The following is a 15,069-nucleotide window of genomic DNA, read 5'->3' as shown; positions in this document are numbered from 1 at the left end:
AGATTTACTATTTCTTTATACTTGGACAATACATTTAATCTTATTTCCCTAATACTTTTCTACTTCTAATGTAGAAACACTGAGGTAAGTATGTAATCCCAAACATTCCCTGCTGTTTCAAATCCAGGCAACAGCTGACTTCGAGTTCTTCCCTAGTGAGACGACCAAGAAGCAGTTGGAGCACCTGCTTAAGCCAGTCAATGGGAAGGAAAGAGCAGAACAGCTCTGGAACAGAACCTCTTACTCATCTCCCAGTGGCACTCACACTGACTAGGTAGCATCCAGGGGAGAAAGGGGCAGGGAGGCTAGAGAGTGCAGTCAGCAGCAATCAGAGTGTAATTGCTTTTATTTAAAGCATGTCTGTATCAAAAAGTGCCAATCCCCATCTTCTAGGATGGAGGTTACTAATTTATGTACCTCAACCCTGTTAGCAGGACTTATGGATTAGAAGTTGAGTAGAACAAAGGAAATTCTTCTAAAGGTACACTACTAGACATAGGCATTCCCAAGATAGCTTTTTATCAGGTTCCTCCCTTCTGAAGCCTTACATTTGAGTCAAAAAAAAAAAAAAAAGTTTTATTCTGTTAGGGAGTTTCTCATAACATGAAACATTTCATAATGATAAATGAAGGACAGGGTTAATTTCAGCAGGATCCTTTATGACAAGATCAATAATAGTTTCTGCTTATATTTATTAGTACTGTATCTAAATGTATATCTAACACACACATTCTGCTTATATTTGTTAAAATGCACAAATCTTTAGTGACAAATTAATTTCCATTCAGCAGACAATGATGCTGGTAATAAATGATATGACTAAATTTTTAAAGAATAAGCAGCTATGGTTAACTTAAAATGTACAGAGGGCAGAAAGAATGAAGAACTATTCAGCCACTGGGTGTTTTTGGTTAAAAAGCACTTCAGGCAACAGAAGTCTCTCCTGCCTATCTTATCAAAATTTATTAATAAGTAATGTCTTTAAACCACTTGAATTTGAGACTACTTACTTTCCTGAAGAGTAAAAGCTGTCAATCACCAAAAAATACCATCATGAAGGCAACAGAGGTAACAACTGCTACCATTTGGGAGGCACTCTCCTATGTGCCTGACACCACACTCCAAGGATTTTACACATATAAGTATCTCTCATGTTCACTCTGCAAGATGAATTTTACTGCCCCTACTCTCACCGTTCTGGAAACCAAGGTTCACCAAGTGAAGGAATAACATTTAGGGATACAAAGATACAAAAAGGCAAAGCATTCTTGGTTCTAAAGTTCTTTCCATTATATTCAATTTTTTAATCCTCCTAAAACATTCTTTCTACCTAGTGTCTACCAGTTTAGTCAGAAACTCTTGCAACTTCAAAGTTACTGTAATTACATAACCATATGCTTTCTAAATACTTTGGGGAATAAAAACTGATATATTTAAAGGAGAAGATGCTCTCAACATAAAAAAGCACAAATTCTTATGAAAAATAATCAAATACTTGGAAATGAAGAATGTGGTTTCAAAACAATGACTTGCTTTATTGTAGACTGCTAGCAGATATTATAGTAGTACTATCTAATAGTGACAGGTTTATTATTGTAAGCTTATGCTGGGGAAAAAAGAACAAATGCTAACAAAAATGTACACAGAATCAAATTACTTCTTGGCATGTTATTTCTAATTGTAGCTCCCAGCTTCTAATGCTGAAGAGTAGTTTTTAGCTTCCAATCTTTGAGGTGTATTCATGGCTTGAACTAAAATTTATAAATAACCACACTCACTCTCATAATGTGACACTAATGAGTTGAACTATAAAATTAGTTTGGGCAGTAACAGAATTTTGAAAGAAGAGTTAAGACTTTTGTCAACAACAATCTTTGAACGCAATTTCAAAAAAATATGATTATCTGTCCCATTTCCCTATGATTAAAACTCATTTTCAGAGTAAGAAATAAGCAGTACCATTTATGGGAACAAATTAAAAGTCACAAATTTAGAGTATCTCAGTCAACAGTATATATCTGAATAAAACTTACTCTCCATGAGTAAGAGATTGGAGGGGAAGTAAATAAATTAAAATTGAAAGTACTGAACATAAACTTCAGAAGAACCCTACAAAGTCTTGAAATGAATACGCCATAATCCCTCTAGATTACTTGGGTAAGTCCTACTGATTCAAACTTGATTGGATAATAAAGCAGTAAAGTGATTTTCAAATTAGTTGGATCTCTATATCTACCAGGGTAAAATCCAAAGGGTTGACACACAGATTTAAAAATTCTTAACTTGTAACTAAACTCTTTAAGTCTTTAGGAAATTTCTTCTATACAGCAAATTCTTTATCTTCCAGCCAGATCTTTTCCCTAAATGCTACTTACATATCTAACTACCCATTTTACATCTCCATTTAGACATCTAAGAGGTGTCTGAAATTCAGCATATCCCAATTTGCAAGTTAATTCTGTCTCTCCTTCAGTCATGCCTATCACCAGCCAAATAAATAACTCCACCAGCCAAAACTTCAGTTATCTTTGATGACTGTTCTTGATTCCTGCCAACTACCCCCCAATCAATTCATCAACAAAACCAGTTAGTCTTACCTTCAAAACCATACACAGAAATTGACCATTTCTTCCTACCTGCCCCACTACAGCCTAGGCCAAGCCAATGGGATTATTAAAATAACCTCCTAACTGGTTGTTTCACTGGGAATTTGGGAAAGGAGGAAGTTAAATGATGCCCATCAACTTTAAAACGAAGTAAGATCCTTTTGCTCTGAGAAACAACCAGATAAATACAAAATCAGATTAAAAAACTCAAGGTAATAACTTAAAAGTTAATGTGGGGCCTCCCCTGGTGGTGCATGTGGTTGAGCGCAGCGCTGTGAAGCTGTCCGCAGCCTCTGCAGTGCCGGTTCAATCCCGGCCAGCCAGCGAGGGTCCTACATGGTGCAGCAGACCTCTCCTGTCGCGCTTGCTGCTCCCCTCAGCAGTGTATTTCGTCAGTCAGCCTGTTCTGTTCCCTACTCTGTCTCTGGTGAATTCTCTCACCCTCCCGTGACTCTGGCCTGTACCCTGGCTCTTGTATAAATAAATAAATAAAAGCTTTAAAAAAATATAAAAAAATAAACAAATAAACATAAAAGCTAATGTGGTCAGGACTAGATTGTTGGCAACTGAATTTACCTGGTGGCTGGCATACTAAGGATCAGGTGAAGATGAGCATGCATATGGAAAACCTCACTTCTATAAATATACTCTGGGACATGCTAACAGTGGTAGTGCATGAAATGTTCAGAAGAAAACACTAACATGACTGGAAATTAGCAAGGGCAAATATGCCAAAAAGAGGAGTGAAATGGTGTCCCAGATAACATTTGTACAGAAAAGCAATGTTTCAGAGTAACAGATACTCCCTGTCACACCAAACATCCCATTAAAGCTCTCTTCTCTGCCATCACAAGCAGCAGATTGCTAATCTGGCAAAGGTGAAGTATAATAGGTTATCCTCTAGTATCATCTGGCATTGAAAAATGTTTAAGATAAACAATTTCTAAAAATAAAAGTTGTAAATATGGTTTTGTAATTAGGAATAAAGCTATTATTAAAAATTTATAATTGAAACTTGTTCAAAATATTAACAGGTTCTAACATCTATAGTTAAACAACCTTGACTCTATTTTCTCTCTGGGAAGCAGAGGAAAAGGTCCTGGATCCTTTGGTGGAAGGATCCTTACTACCAACATTCAATTTTCTCCCCTTCAGTTAGCAAATCTTTATGGACTGTTACAATCATCTCTTTGTCTCTAGAGGATCATTTCCATCAGCGTATCAGCATGCTCTTTTTCTCCCTTCTGATCCTCATAAGCCCACCACCCAATGCTCTTTTCTCTTTTCTAACCAAATCATACACACAAGGGCACACTTGTACTATTGCCACTTACTCGCTTCAGCTCATTATAATCTTATTTCTGGTCTCCTCACCAATGTACTGAAAGCGCATGTTAGGTCACTTCAGCTTATGCAATCACTAATAGCATTTTACAAAATTGACTCATGAAACACCTCCTATACATTTTTTGACCAGGAAATACTGTTTCTTAAGACAACGTCATCAAATCATGTGAGACAGTAATGTTCTGTAGGAAATAATGACCCAGAAAACACAAAAAAGGGTTAAGACTATGAATAATGATAGAAGTATGTCAAAGAACCTGTATTTGGTGGCCAAGACACCTCAGGGAAGAAAGGAAGGCTGTGTGGGAAAACCAAAAGAGCTTAGGGAATGCTAATAAGCTGTCATCAGCTTTCAGAGTCCATGCATGCAATTCCATATTGACTTACATCTGGGTATGGAATGGAATGGGCAATGGCATTACACAGCATCCTCTGGGAAAACATACTTGAACTATGACAGCTGCTGATAAGCTATTTTGGGGGAAAACAACTTTGAAAGCACTGAAATGCAACTGCGAAAACATACTGTATTGTGTTTAAAAGCTATTCTTTTAGGTCAAGTGTTTTTAAAAATTAAACTAAATTCCAAAAATGAAGTTAATCTTAAACAAAATTAGACCCCAGATACTTCAGTAAACAATCCCCTTATTTCTCTCCCTTATCCTACATGACTCCTTCTTGGATAAATGGACTGGTAATGATGGCATATTAAGGTCTTAAGGGTATCACATTTAATCACATTATTATTGTTAACATTGAAAAGCACAATTTAGGTGACAGAAGTGTAAAACTTTTCTCATTAATTTTACTACACTAGAAAAAATATAGCCATAATAGAAGCTATAAAGCATTATATATAAAAAGTTCAAAATAATCATAACAAGTTCGTAATACCCTAATTAATGTAATAGAAATGGCAATCCCTAAAGTACACATTAAGTACAAAGCTCCTTTTTATTTTTAATATCCAAAAGGGCAGGTTTATTATAAAAGGGAGAGAAGATAAAAGACACTTGCATAAACAAAAGGGAGAGAAAGGGCATCCCCGAAAGGGACAGGTTTGCTAAGAGAGAGGCCTGCATGGTCACTGACAGGCGGCCTTAAAGAGAGCTGCCTCTGCTATAGGAAGTCAGTGCAGTACTGCCAGTGCCTGGTACAGGTCACGGGCAGGCAGAAGGACTGCTGCCCTGCGGAGGGACAGAAAGTTGGCAAAAATAAGCACCAGCACAGGCACAGGTGGACAGAAGGACTGCTGCCCAAAGCTCCTATTATATCACTTTTCATTTTCATATCCTTACCAATCCTGAAATAACTTTCCATACAATAATGAAACACACCTGGTTTCTTCCTCGGCGTTTTCCGTAATTCCTTCTCACTAAGGCTTTATAATTCTCATTTTTCTTGGTTAAATAATAATATAAAACACAATCAGGGACACTCTGTAAAGAAAAACATTTTATTGAGGATCCAATGAAACAAAAAAATTTAAAAACCATGTTATCGCTTTCAAGGAAAATTTCTGGTAAAAATTTTTTTTCTAGTATAAATTTAAGAGAAATGCATATGGTAAGCATTTTATGGCATATCTAGGCTCAAAAATAAATACATTACATCTACTATATTAATGGATGATTATAGCTGTCCTAATCCAAATTATGTAAAAGATACATTCAGTAACCAGTAACTAGATTTCCTGACTCTATACACATAAATATTTCAAAATGTCTCTTCAAATATTTTGCTCAAAACACTAAATCCATTGTGAAAAAAATTCAGGGAAAATCAGTATTGTGATATTTTAATAAGAAATTTAATGAGGCTCAAAAGCACTGTTTTCAGAGAAATATAATTATCAGGTCATTTTTTATTTACATGAAAACTAGTCTGAGTTCTATACTTAAGATGTGCTAACATATAACTGTAATATATTAGTCACATGAAGGTCCTTTCTCTATTAAGCCCTTTGCAAAAAAAATAAACAAAAACTATTCTAACTACTTCTATGTATTAGAGTACAAAAATTTCAAAACAAAACCAAAAGTATTTCCCCAAAAAATCAGGATCAAAACATGGACATCCATTGTCACCACTACTATTCAACATAGTATTGAAAGGCCAAGCCAGAGCAATTAGACAAGAAAAAGACATAACAGGAATCCAAGCCAGAAAAAAAGTGAAGCTATCACTATTTGCAGATGACATATATAGAAAATCCAAAAGACTTCACAAAAAAACTAGAAATAATAAATGAATATAGTAAAGTGGCAGAACACAAAACCAACACACAAAAATCAGCTGCATTCACATACACTTAACAATGAATTAGAAGACAGTTGATGAAACAATTCCATTTAAAGTTGTCCATAAAAAAATGAAAAACCTAGGAATAAATTTAACAAATGAAGCAAATGAATTATCCAATAAAACCTGTTAAGATGCTATATAAGGAAGCAAAAGAAGACAAAGAAATGGAAAGATATCCTGTGCTCATGGATTGGAAAAATATACATCATTAAAATGGCCACAATACCTAAAGCAATTTACAGATTCAATGCAATACCTATCAAAATCTCAGTGACATTCTTCAAAGAAACAGAACATCAATCACAAAATTTGTATGGAACCACAAAGGTCCCAAATCGCCAAAGCAATCCTGAGAGAAAAGAAGAAAATGAAGGTATCATGGCCCTGACTTCAAAGTGATATTGATCAAAACTCTATGGTATTGGAATAAAGCCAGAAATACAGACCAAAGGCACATTACAGAGCCCAGAAATAAACCCACACAAATATGGATAGTTAATCTTTGACTTAGGAACCATGATCATATACTGGAAAAAAGAAAGCCTCTTTCAATGGCACTGGGAACACTACATATTGAGGCCATAAAATACATTAAAACAAAACATAGGTGACACACTCCTGAACAAAAATAAACAAATGGTAAAATATCAAACTAAAAATGTTCCTGAAAAGAAATCACAAAAATAAAAAAGCAACCTATAGACTAGAGAAAATATTTGCAAGCCACATATCTGACAAGAGGGTAATCCCAAAATAATTAAAGAATTCATGCAATTCACAACAAAAACAGCCCAACCATAAAATGGGGAAAGACCTAAACAAACAGTTCTCCAAAGAAAACAGTCAGATGGCCCTACAGGCACATAAAAAAATGCAAATCAAAACCATAGTAAGATATCACTTCACCTGTGTGAAAATGGCTTAGATCAAAAAGACTAGAAACAATGTGAGTAAAGATTGAAAAAGGAACACTCATCCATTGTTGGTGGGAATGTAATTTGGTGTAGCCTCTATGGTAAATGGTGTGAGATCGAACAAAAAACCTAAAAACTGAAATACTATATGATCCAGCAATAACCAAAACATTAATGTGAAAAGATTTATGTACTACCATGTTCATTACAGCATTATTCACAATAGTCAAGACATGGAACCAATCTAAAAGCCCATCAAGAGATGACTGGATAAAAAAATTGTGAAATATATACTCATGGTAATACTATTCAGTTATTAAAAGAGATGAAACAGTGCCCTTTGGGACAAAAGGGATGGATGTTGTGATTATGCTAAATAAGTCAGAAAGTGAAAGAAAATCATCGATGGTCCCACTCATTTGTGGAACATAAAAAAATAAACCAGCAAAACAAGAATAGTTCTTAGAGTATATTAATAAATATACTGGAAAACAGAAAATGGGGGAGAGGGAGAGAATACAGGGGAGAGGAGATGACAGGGTTGTGAAACTGGAGCTTTGGTAGAGTGTGGCACATTTACATATGGAGGTATGAAGTTGTACTCCCAAAAATAGTTATGTAAACTAGTGACAAGTCAATAAAACTAAAAAAGAGAAAGCTGCAGAAGAAAGAGAATTTCAAGCAGAAACTCTGATAAATCCATAAACATTCTGAATGCAATTTCTTACCTTCCTTTCCAAGTAGGATGCAATCAGTCCAAAGTTTTTTGGATGCTGGATAAACCTGAATTTAAAACAACAACAAAAAAATAATTTAAAACCTTATTAAGAAGTAAAAAGAAAAATCTGTGAATAGAAATATTATACACAGACTAATTCCCAATGATTTCTAAATGTCACCGAGGAACAACTGCAGAATCATTGGAGGTTTGTTAAGGGCAGATTCCGAGCACCTTCACCAGAGACTAGCTGGAATGGTGGATGGTAGAGCACAGAAATCTGCACTGTCCAAAGAGCTCCCTCACATGAACTGGACATCCACTCAAGTTTGGGTACCACTCTTGACCATGATTCTATAAATCCCAGTTCTTATCTGTTACCTATATTGCCACCTATAAGCTTATGGAAAGGTCATATCAAATCTGTATTCCATACTTTTGACAGTATCCTATCAAATGCCAAAACAAGGCTAAGTTTTGGGGTAAGCAATTCAATTTATAAGTAAATGCCACTACTTCATGCTGACTTATATAAGCTTCTATGAGAACATAATTTAAAATTTAAATTACTTGTCCTTAAAGATTTCCTTCTCGTGGTCAGTCCAAACATTCATAAACTGCCTATCTTTATAAACCTTCATGGGATCTTCCATAAGTCCATTCATGTTAATGAATTTGACCCGTCTCTGTTCCGCATCAAACATCATAGGTGGGATCACAGAGAGCTGCCGCATTTGTTTCTCATTATTCTGCAAACAAAGAAATAGAATTTCTTAGACAGATATTTGAAGAGGGCCCACAGACCAACTGTCTTAATATACACTAAAATAGCAAATATGGAGCCTCCCTGGTGGTGCAGGGGTTAAAGACAGCGCTATCAAGCTAGCACCAGCCACTGCCAGCCAGCCAGGGAGCAATCCACATGGCATAGCAGACCTCTCCTGTCTTGCTCATTGCTCCCCTCAGCAGTGTATATCAGTACATCTGCCCCCCACCCTTGCTGGTGAATCCTCTCATTCCCCTGCACTTCTGGCTTACACCCCAGTTCTTGTATGCATAAATCAATCTTAAAAAAAAAATTAAAAAGCAACTTTGTAGCTAAATGACAATAGTAATATATAACAAAACATCTAACATATAGTAATTACTCATATATCAAGTAAATATCTATTTTTTAAAAGATTTACTTATCCATGCATACAAGAACCGGGGTACAGGCCAGATGTGTGGCAGGGTGAGAGGATTCACCAGGGACAGAGCGGGAAAAAGAACAGGTAGACTGACTGAAATACACTACTGAGGGGAGCAGCGGGCGAGACAGGAGAGGTCTGCTATGCCATGTGGGTATCTCCCTGGTCGGATGGGATCGAACCGGTGCTGCAGAGGCTGTGGACAGCTTCACAGAGCTGCGCTCAACAGCCTGCGCCACCAGGGAGGCCCTCAAATAACTATCTATTGAATGAATTAAGATGGACAGAATATGCATGTATTTAATAATCCACTACAATTTGAGAAAAACTCACTACTTAACTGAAGCTGATACTTTAGATAATGGAATTTTAGAACTAAAAGACACAAAGTAATGTCAAGACCATTGAAGCCGTGACTTTAAAAAAGTATATAGGGGCCTCTCTGGTGGTGCAAGGGGTTAAGACGCAACCTATGAAGCTATCTGCAGCCACTGTAGCATGAGTTTGATCCCTGGCCAGGGAGCTACCCACATAACATAGCAGACCTCTCCTGACTCGCCCGCTGCTCCCCTCAGCAGTGTATTTTAGTCAATCTGCCTGTTCTGTTCCCTACTCTGTCTCTGGTGAATCCTCTCACCCCCCACCCATGTCTGGCCTGTACCCCAGTTTTTGTATGCATAAATAATTCTTTAAGTATATAATTAAATGCTACAAAGGATTAACATTTTAGAAAAATAGGCAAATTTTAAATTAACTAAACTCACTTTTGCATTAAATATTTCTTGCTAACATATTCTTTCCATTAAAAATTTAACACTATTAGCTTTAGAATTTCAACTAGAACTTTATTTCATCTATGTAATTAATTTTTCCCTAAGCTTGATTTAGGAAGCTTGTAAACACAAACTTGCATGCATTTTTTTTTTACCAAAATTACAAGCATTTAATCAAATATAAGGCTAGGCTTTTTCCTAAAACTCTTCCTCAGAGTAGTAGATATGGACTTACAGACAAGTTTTTACAAAGTCTTTAATTTTAAGGAGTACTCTCAATCCTCCTGAACACCAAAGTCTGGTTTAGACAAACACTAGCTTGAAATCACATCAACTGACACTAGTTTTGGATGCTTAGAGATGCCCCTTAATGGAATGAGCCAAAAAGCAAGCAAAGAAATTTAACAGAGTTTTAGTATTCATTGCATGGATTATGATCACAAATTCTGAATTATATAGCAATATAATAAATGTCTGTGATTATTACTTAAGGGGGTCACCACATTCAAATGAGATCTTCGAAATTTAGAGATTTTTAAAACATCATATTATAAAATCAAAACTGGCAAAATCCAATAGATAGTGAATGGCGTTGAGACCAATCTTAAGAAATAGTTTGAACATAGCTAAAAAGATTCAGTGTTAGGGACTGAAATTTATTCTTTTATTAATACTAATTTCTCTCTCCCAAGCTCATCTTGGTAGAAACCACCTTTGGAGTTCCCACCAGCACCTCAGATCCACAACTGAACATACAAACAACTGCAAAATACATGTTCCCTTTGCTATTTTATGCAATGTCACCACTAGCTCAGTCCTCTAAAGAAGAAACCAGGCAAACATTGACATTTCTCTTCTTTCTCATCCAGTTAATCCATTCACCTTGTCTTCTCCACTGAACTTTCTATTAACCTCTCTTCTACATCCCTACCACTATTGCCCTGACTCAAGTCCTTATTTTCACCCTAACAAGCTCCTTACTTCTTCAAAGGCCTTCCTGTTACCAAAGCCATCTCTGTGAAATCTTTGTAAAATGCAAATATGATCATGTGACTGCCTTGTTTAAAATTTTCAATGGTTGGTTGCAGTCCTTGGAACAATCCAAACTCTTTATATTCCCTTGCTTATATAAAAATAAACCCTCCCTGGTGTCGCAGGGGTTAAAATCTTAGGGCTATCAAGCTATCGCCATCCACTGCAGCGTGAGTTCCATCCCTGGCCAGAGAGCTACCCCAGGGCACAGCAGACCTCTCCTATCTATATCAGTAGAACCACCTGTTCTGCTCCCCACTCTGTCTCTGGTGAATCCTCTCATCCCCCACACCTCTAGCCTTTACCCCAGTTCTTATATGCATAAATAAATCTTTTTTAAAAAACCCTTAGTTCCTAGGATATGAGGCTAAAATGCCTGAATAAATAATAAATTAACTTGAATTAAATCAGTTAATTTTCTTACCTCCTGCTCAGAAAGCCCATCAATAATTTCAGAAATTTCATGCTCACTCCTAGCAATGGTGGCTGAAAGACCAGCTCCCCTCTGCCCAACTCTAAATATGAAAGAGAAATTATAAATATATTTAAGTCTTTAGTAAAGGAGCATACCAATTAAATTATTCTTATAAACATTTTTCTGAATGGAACTTTTTTACCAAACTAGATGTCAGGAAAAACTAAACAAAACAACTGAAAATGCTATTGAGTAGATACTTTTCAGCAATATACTTTTATTATTTATTATTAGTTATTATTTAAATGCTGAGTTAAAAGTTACATGTCAAAATTTAAATGGCATAAGTACTTATATGAAATTTCTAGAAAACCACTTAATAGTGCCATTTCCATTTCAAATAAAGCAGCCTTTTGTCTGCCTTCCAGAGAATAAGGTTGCAGGCTTAGAAAAACATAAACCTTTTTAAACAGAAGGGGAAAAACATAACTATTATCCTCTCACAAAAATCTTAACAGTGATTAAAAGGGCTTATAGGACTCTTACATGAGAGAGTGGAGAAGAAAACTAAGGCTTTTAAAACTAAAACTGAAGAAAACTAAAGCTTTTGAAATGCTTATGAATGACAGAGTGGAGAAGAAAACTAAAGCTGTTCTCTAAAAGTAAAAACAAATCAAAAACTATCTACTAACATCAAAGGATTTCTTAACTAGCAATCAATTTAGTACTGTTTAATTATTTGGTGATGAAAAACTAAAAGATATTGAGGTCTATTTTTATTAATTATAATTTCCAAAGAAATAGATACTTTTCAAGAATTAAAGAATTAATTTTGAAATGTTCACTTAAATTTAGATTCAACAGTATGATTAAATCTAAAAGTACTAAATTCACAAAAATAGTATTTGTTGATTGATAATCAAATTTTACATTCAAAATAAAAATTCCTTATGAATTGTCTTAATCTTCAGGTAATAAAAAGTATTGTGAAAGAGCAAGTGTGACTGAAAAGAAAACTGCATAGTCATTAAATATCAAACTATTTACCGTTGAAATCTTTCTTGCTGTTCTCTTTGCTTTCGAATTTCTGGAAACTGCTTTTCATAGTACTCCCTTGTTTTGCTTTCTTTAGCTTTCCTCCGAGGATTATTTTCTATTCTGTCCACTTTTTTCTCCCATGCCTCCATGAGCTGATCATAACGTTGGCAGATTTTTTGTTCCTATTAAATACCCGTGCAAATCAATAATTAAACTAAAACGTGATTTTGACAAACCTAATAAAGTATAATAGTCAAGTCAAGTCAGAAGTACATTTGGCTTATGACTCAATTGTGAATGAAAAGCTGTCCTTTATCTTAAAAGGAGCTCCTGTTTCCTATGAAAGATCAACATACAGAGTATATTTTAGCTGGGATCTTTTAGTTCACCTTAAGACTATACAAAGTAATTAATTAATGAACTACTACTAGCAACTGACAATCATTGTTTTTCTGATAACAATGTCATTATTCAAAAAAATGGAAAATTAAAAATAGAAACATGTAAATAGTTTATATTCCAATCACCTATAGGGAACAGTACTAACATTTTGTTGTTACTTTTCAAACTATCAGAGAAAACACACTTTAACAGTTGGGGTTTCAGTTACTTGCAATTTTTTTGCTATAATAAGTAATGCTATATAAACAAACATTTTTGACAGTGTGAGAAAGGCAGAAACTGATTGTATTTTATGATTGAAAAGAAGTCCAGTTAAAACACATTAAACGTAATTAACATCTTTAGAGAAGTCAATCAAGTATGATCCTATTTTTTAAATACATATGAAAAATACAGAAGAACCCCTCCACATGTACACAGAACTGTGTACATAGCTAATGACACACAGAAAATGGTGTGGAAGGACTAATGAAAGACTGTTAACATTGGTCATCTCAGAAATTGGCATTAGAGAAGAGAGCAGTATCTTCCTCACACTCAATACCAACCCTCTACCCCTTACTTCCTAATCATTCTTTTCAACTCCTATATGTTTTTTATATCTTTCACTTTTTCTCCATCTCTACAGTTACATCCTCAGTCCAGGTCAATATCACCCTTACCTAGATTAAACTAACTCCTAAATGTCTCCCAAGCATTCTCAATGTTGTGGCCAGATACAAATTCTTAAAATACAAATGTGAACATTTCACTTCCTTAAACACTTAAGAGACTCTTGGAATCCAATTCAAAGTCTCCTATGTGGCTTACAGGGTTATGGTACCTCCAGGTCCTGACTTCCTTCCGTAGCCTCATCATCTCTCACTATACTCCCAAGTCAATCTAAACTAAGTGTCTTTGAACCAGTCACACTCCCTACACCTCCTAGTCCTTCACTTATGCTACTACTTCTGTCTGTTCAATTTTCCTGACAATTAGTTTTCCTGGGCAAGTGTCCCTTCATGATTCACGTATGCATAATTACTATCCCTCTTACAGCGTTCACAATCCTTTGCCACACTATGCATCAATACTGTAACTACCTGATGATTGATGTGCCCTCATACCCATACCTTAGGCTTTCTAAAGGCTAAAACCATATGGTTATCTTGCTCACCTTTGTAGAAGAATACATGGTACAGGGTAAACAGCCAATAAATGATCATTAAACAAATTGTTAAACACTTAAACTTTATAGACAAATATTCTGTGAAGCCCAAAAACAAAATCTGTGCTTCTGTGTTTACATGACCAGACAGCAAATTTAGCAATTACCACAATTACAACACAATCAAAGAACAGGAAAAAATACTTCAGCTACTTTCTTATTTAATATTTGTCTGTTATTTGCACACACACACAAAATTTTAAAATGTCAAGACCAGCAATTTAAGATGTCTGAAGGACTAGACCAGCAAGTTAAGACAACAGAAGTTGTATATACCAAATAAAAATTGCTGATTCAAACTTCATTAAATTGTCAAATCATTAAATATAAGGTACAAAGTTCACTTCTGATGTGAATAACATCATTTACTTACTAAATAAGTGAATTTAAATGAATCAACAGTTTGTCTAAAATTAGTATGAACATTTTATGAAAATAAGAACACTGGCATTAAATTTTTTGTAACTTAATTCTCAAGAAGATTATCACCATAAAACTTCTGGACTGCAAATTATACAATAAAATGAAAAACTATTTGAATTTAAAAAGACTGAACTTTAGCTGACCCAGTTTCTAAAAGAAAGAACAGTAATGTCTAATCAGCACAACCATAACTTACCCACATTTGTTTGAGGGCTAAGGAGACTAAATGTAGATTATCCTATTTTTCATATTTTTAACTACTCACCATTTTCTTTTTTTTTTTGGTGGGGGGGGAACAAGATGAAAATGTTATCGATAGATGACCAAAGAAATTAATTTGACAATGGAATTAAATATGAATTGTGATATAAAAATATTGCCAAAAGTTGATTTATATTTAAGTCACATCTAGTTACTTTCTAAATAAGCCACTTTTCAAAAATTTAATCTCATTAATTCTCATTAATGTGAAAGTGAATGTCTATACAAGTGGGGATGGGAAAGTTGTACAAATTTCAGTTAACAAGGATAGGACCTCACCCTTTGTTTTCTTGCATGATTTCTTCTTTTAAAAAATAAAATGAGTTTTTTCCTCATCACCTGGTTTCTAGAAGAGAAAAATATGGTTGTATGACATTAAGAAAATGCACAACGCATTCACTTTTCGCTTTTCAAAGACACTGGAAAACAAGCAAAGATC

General features: G+C 35.0%; 1 protein-coding gene across 4 annotated transcripts in view; it reads right to left on the bottom strand.

Moving 5' to 3' along the window:
• Positions 1-15,069, bottom strand: part of NCOR1 (nuclear receptor corepressor 1) — a gene marked incomplete at both ends in the record, with an annotated part of 128,770 nt that overhangs the window by 77,047 nt on the left and 36,654 nt on the right. For all 4 annotated transcript variants that reach the window (XM_084238642.1, XM_084238640.1, XM_084238641.1 and 1 more), the window contains 6 exons: positions 5,291-5,392; positions 7,900-7,954; positions 8,460-8,638; positions 11,309-11,399; positions 12,347-12,519; positions 14,910-14,976. In XM_084238642.1, coding sequence (XP_084094768.1) covers positions 5,291-5,392; positions 7,900-7,954; positions 8,460-8,638; positions 11,309-11,399; positions 12,347-12,519; positions 14,910-14,976 — 667 coding nt within the window. The remainder of the gene's footprint in view (positions 1-5,290; positions 5,393-7,899; positions 7,955-8,459; positions 8,639-11,308; positions 11,400-12,346; positions 12,520-14,909; positions 14,977-15,069) is intronic.

This window comes from Talpa europaea (genome assembly GCF_964194135.1).
Source record: "Talpa europaea genome assembly, chromosome: 7".
In the NCBI taxonomy this organism is placed as follows: Eukaryota; Metazoa; Chordata; class Mammalia; order Eulipotyphla; family Talpidae; genus Talpa; species Talpa europaea.
Note: the sequence above shows the minus strand (reverse complement) of the source record. Positions and strands in the feature narration are given on the sequence as shown.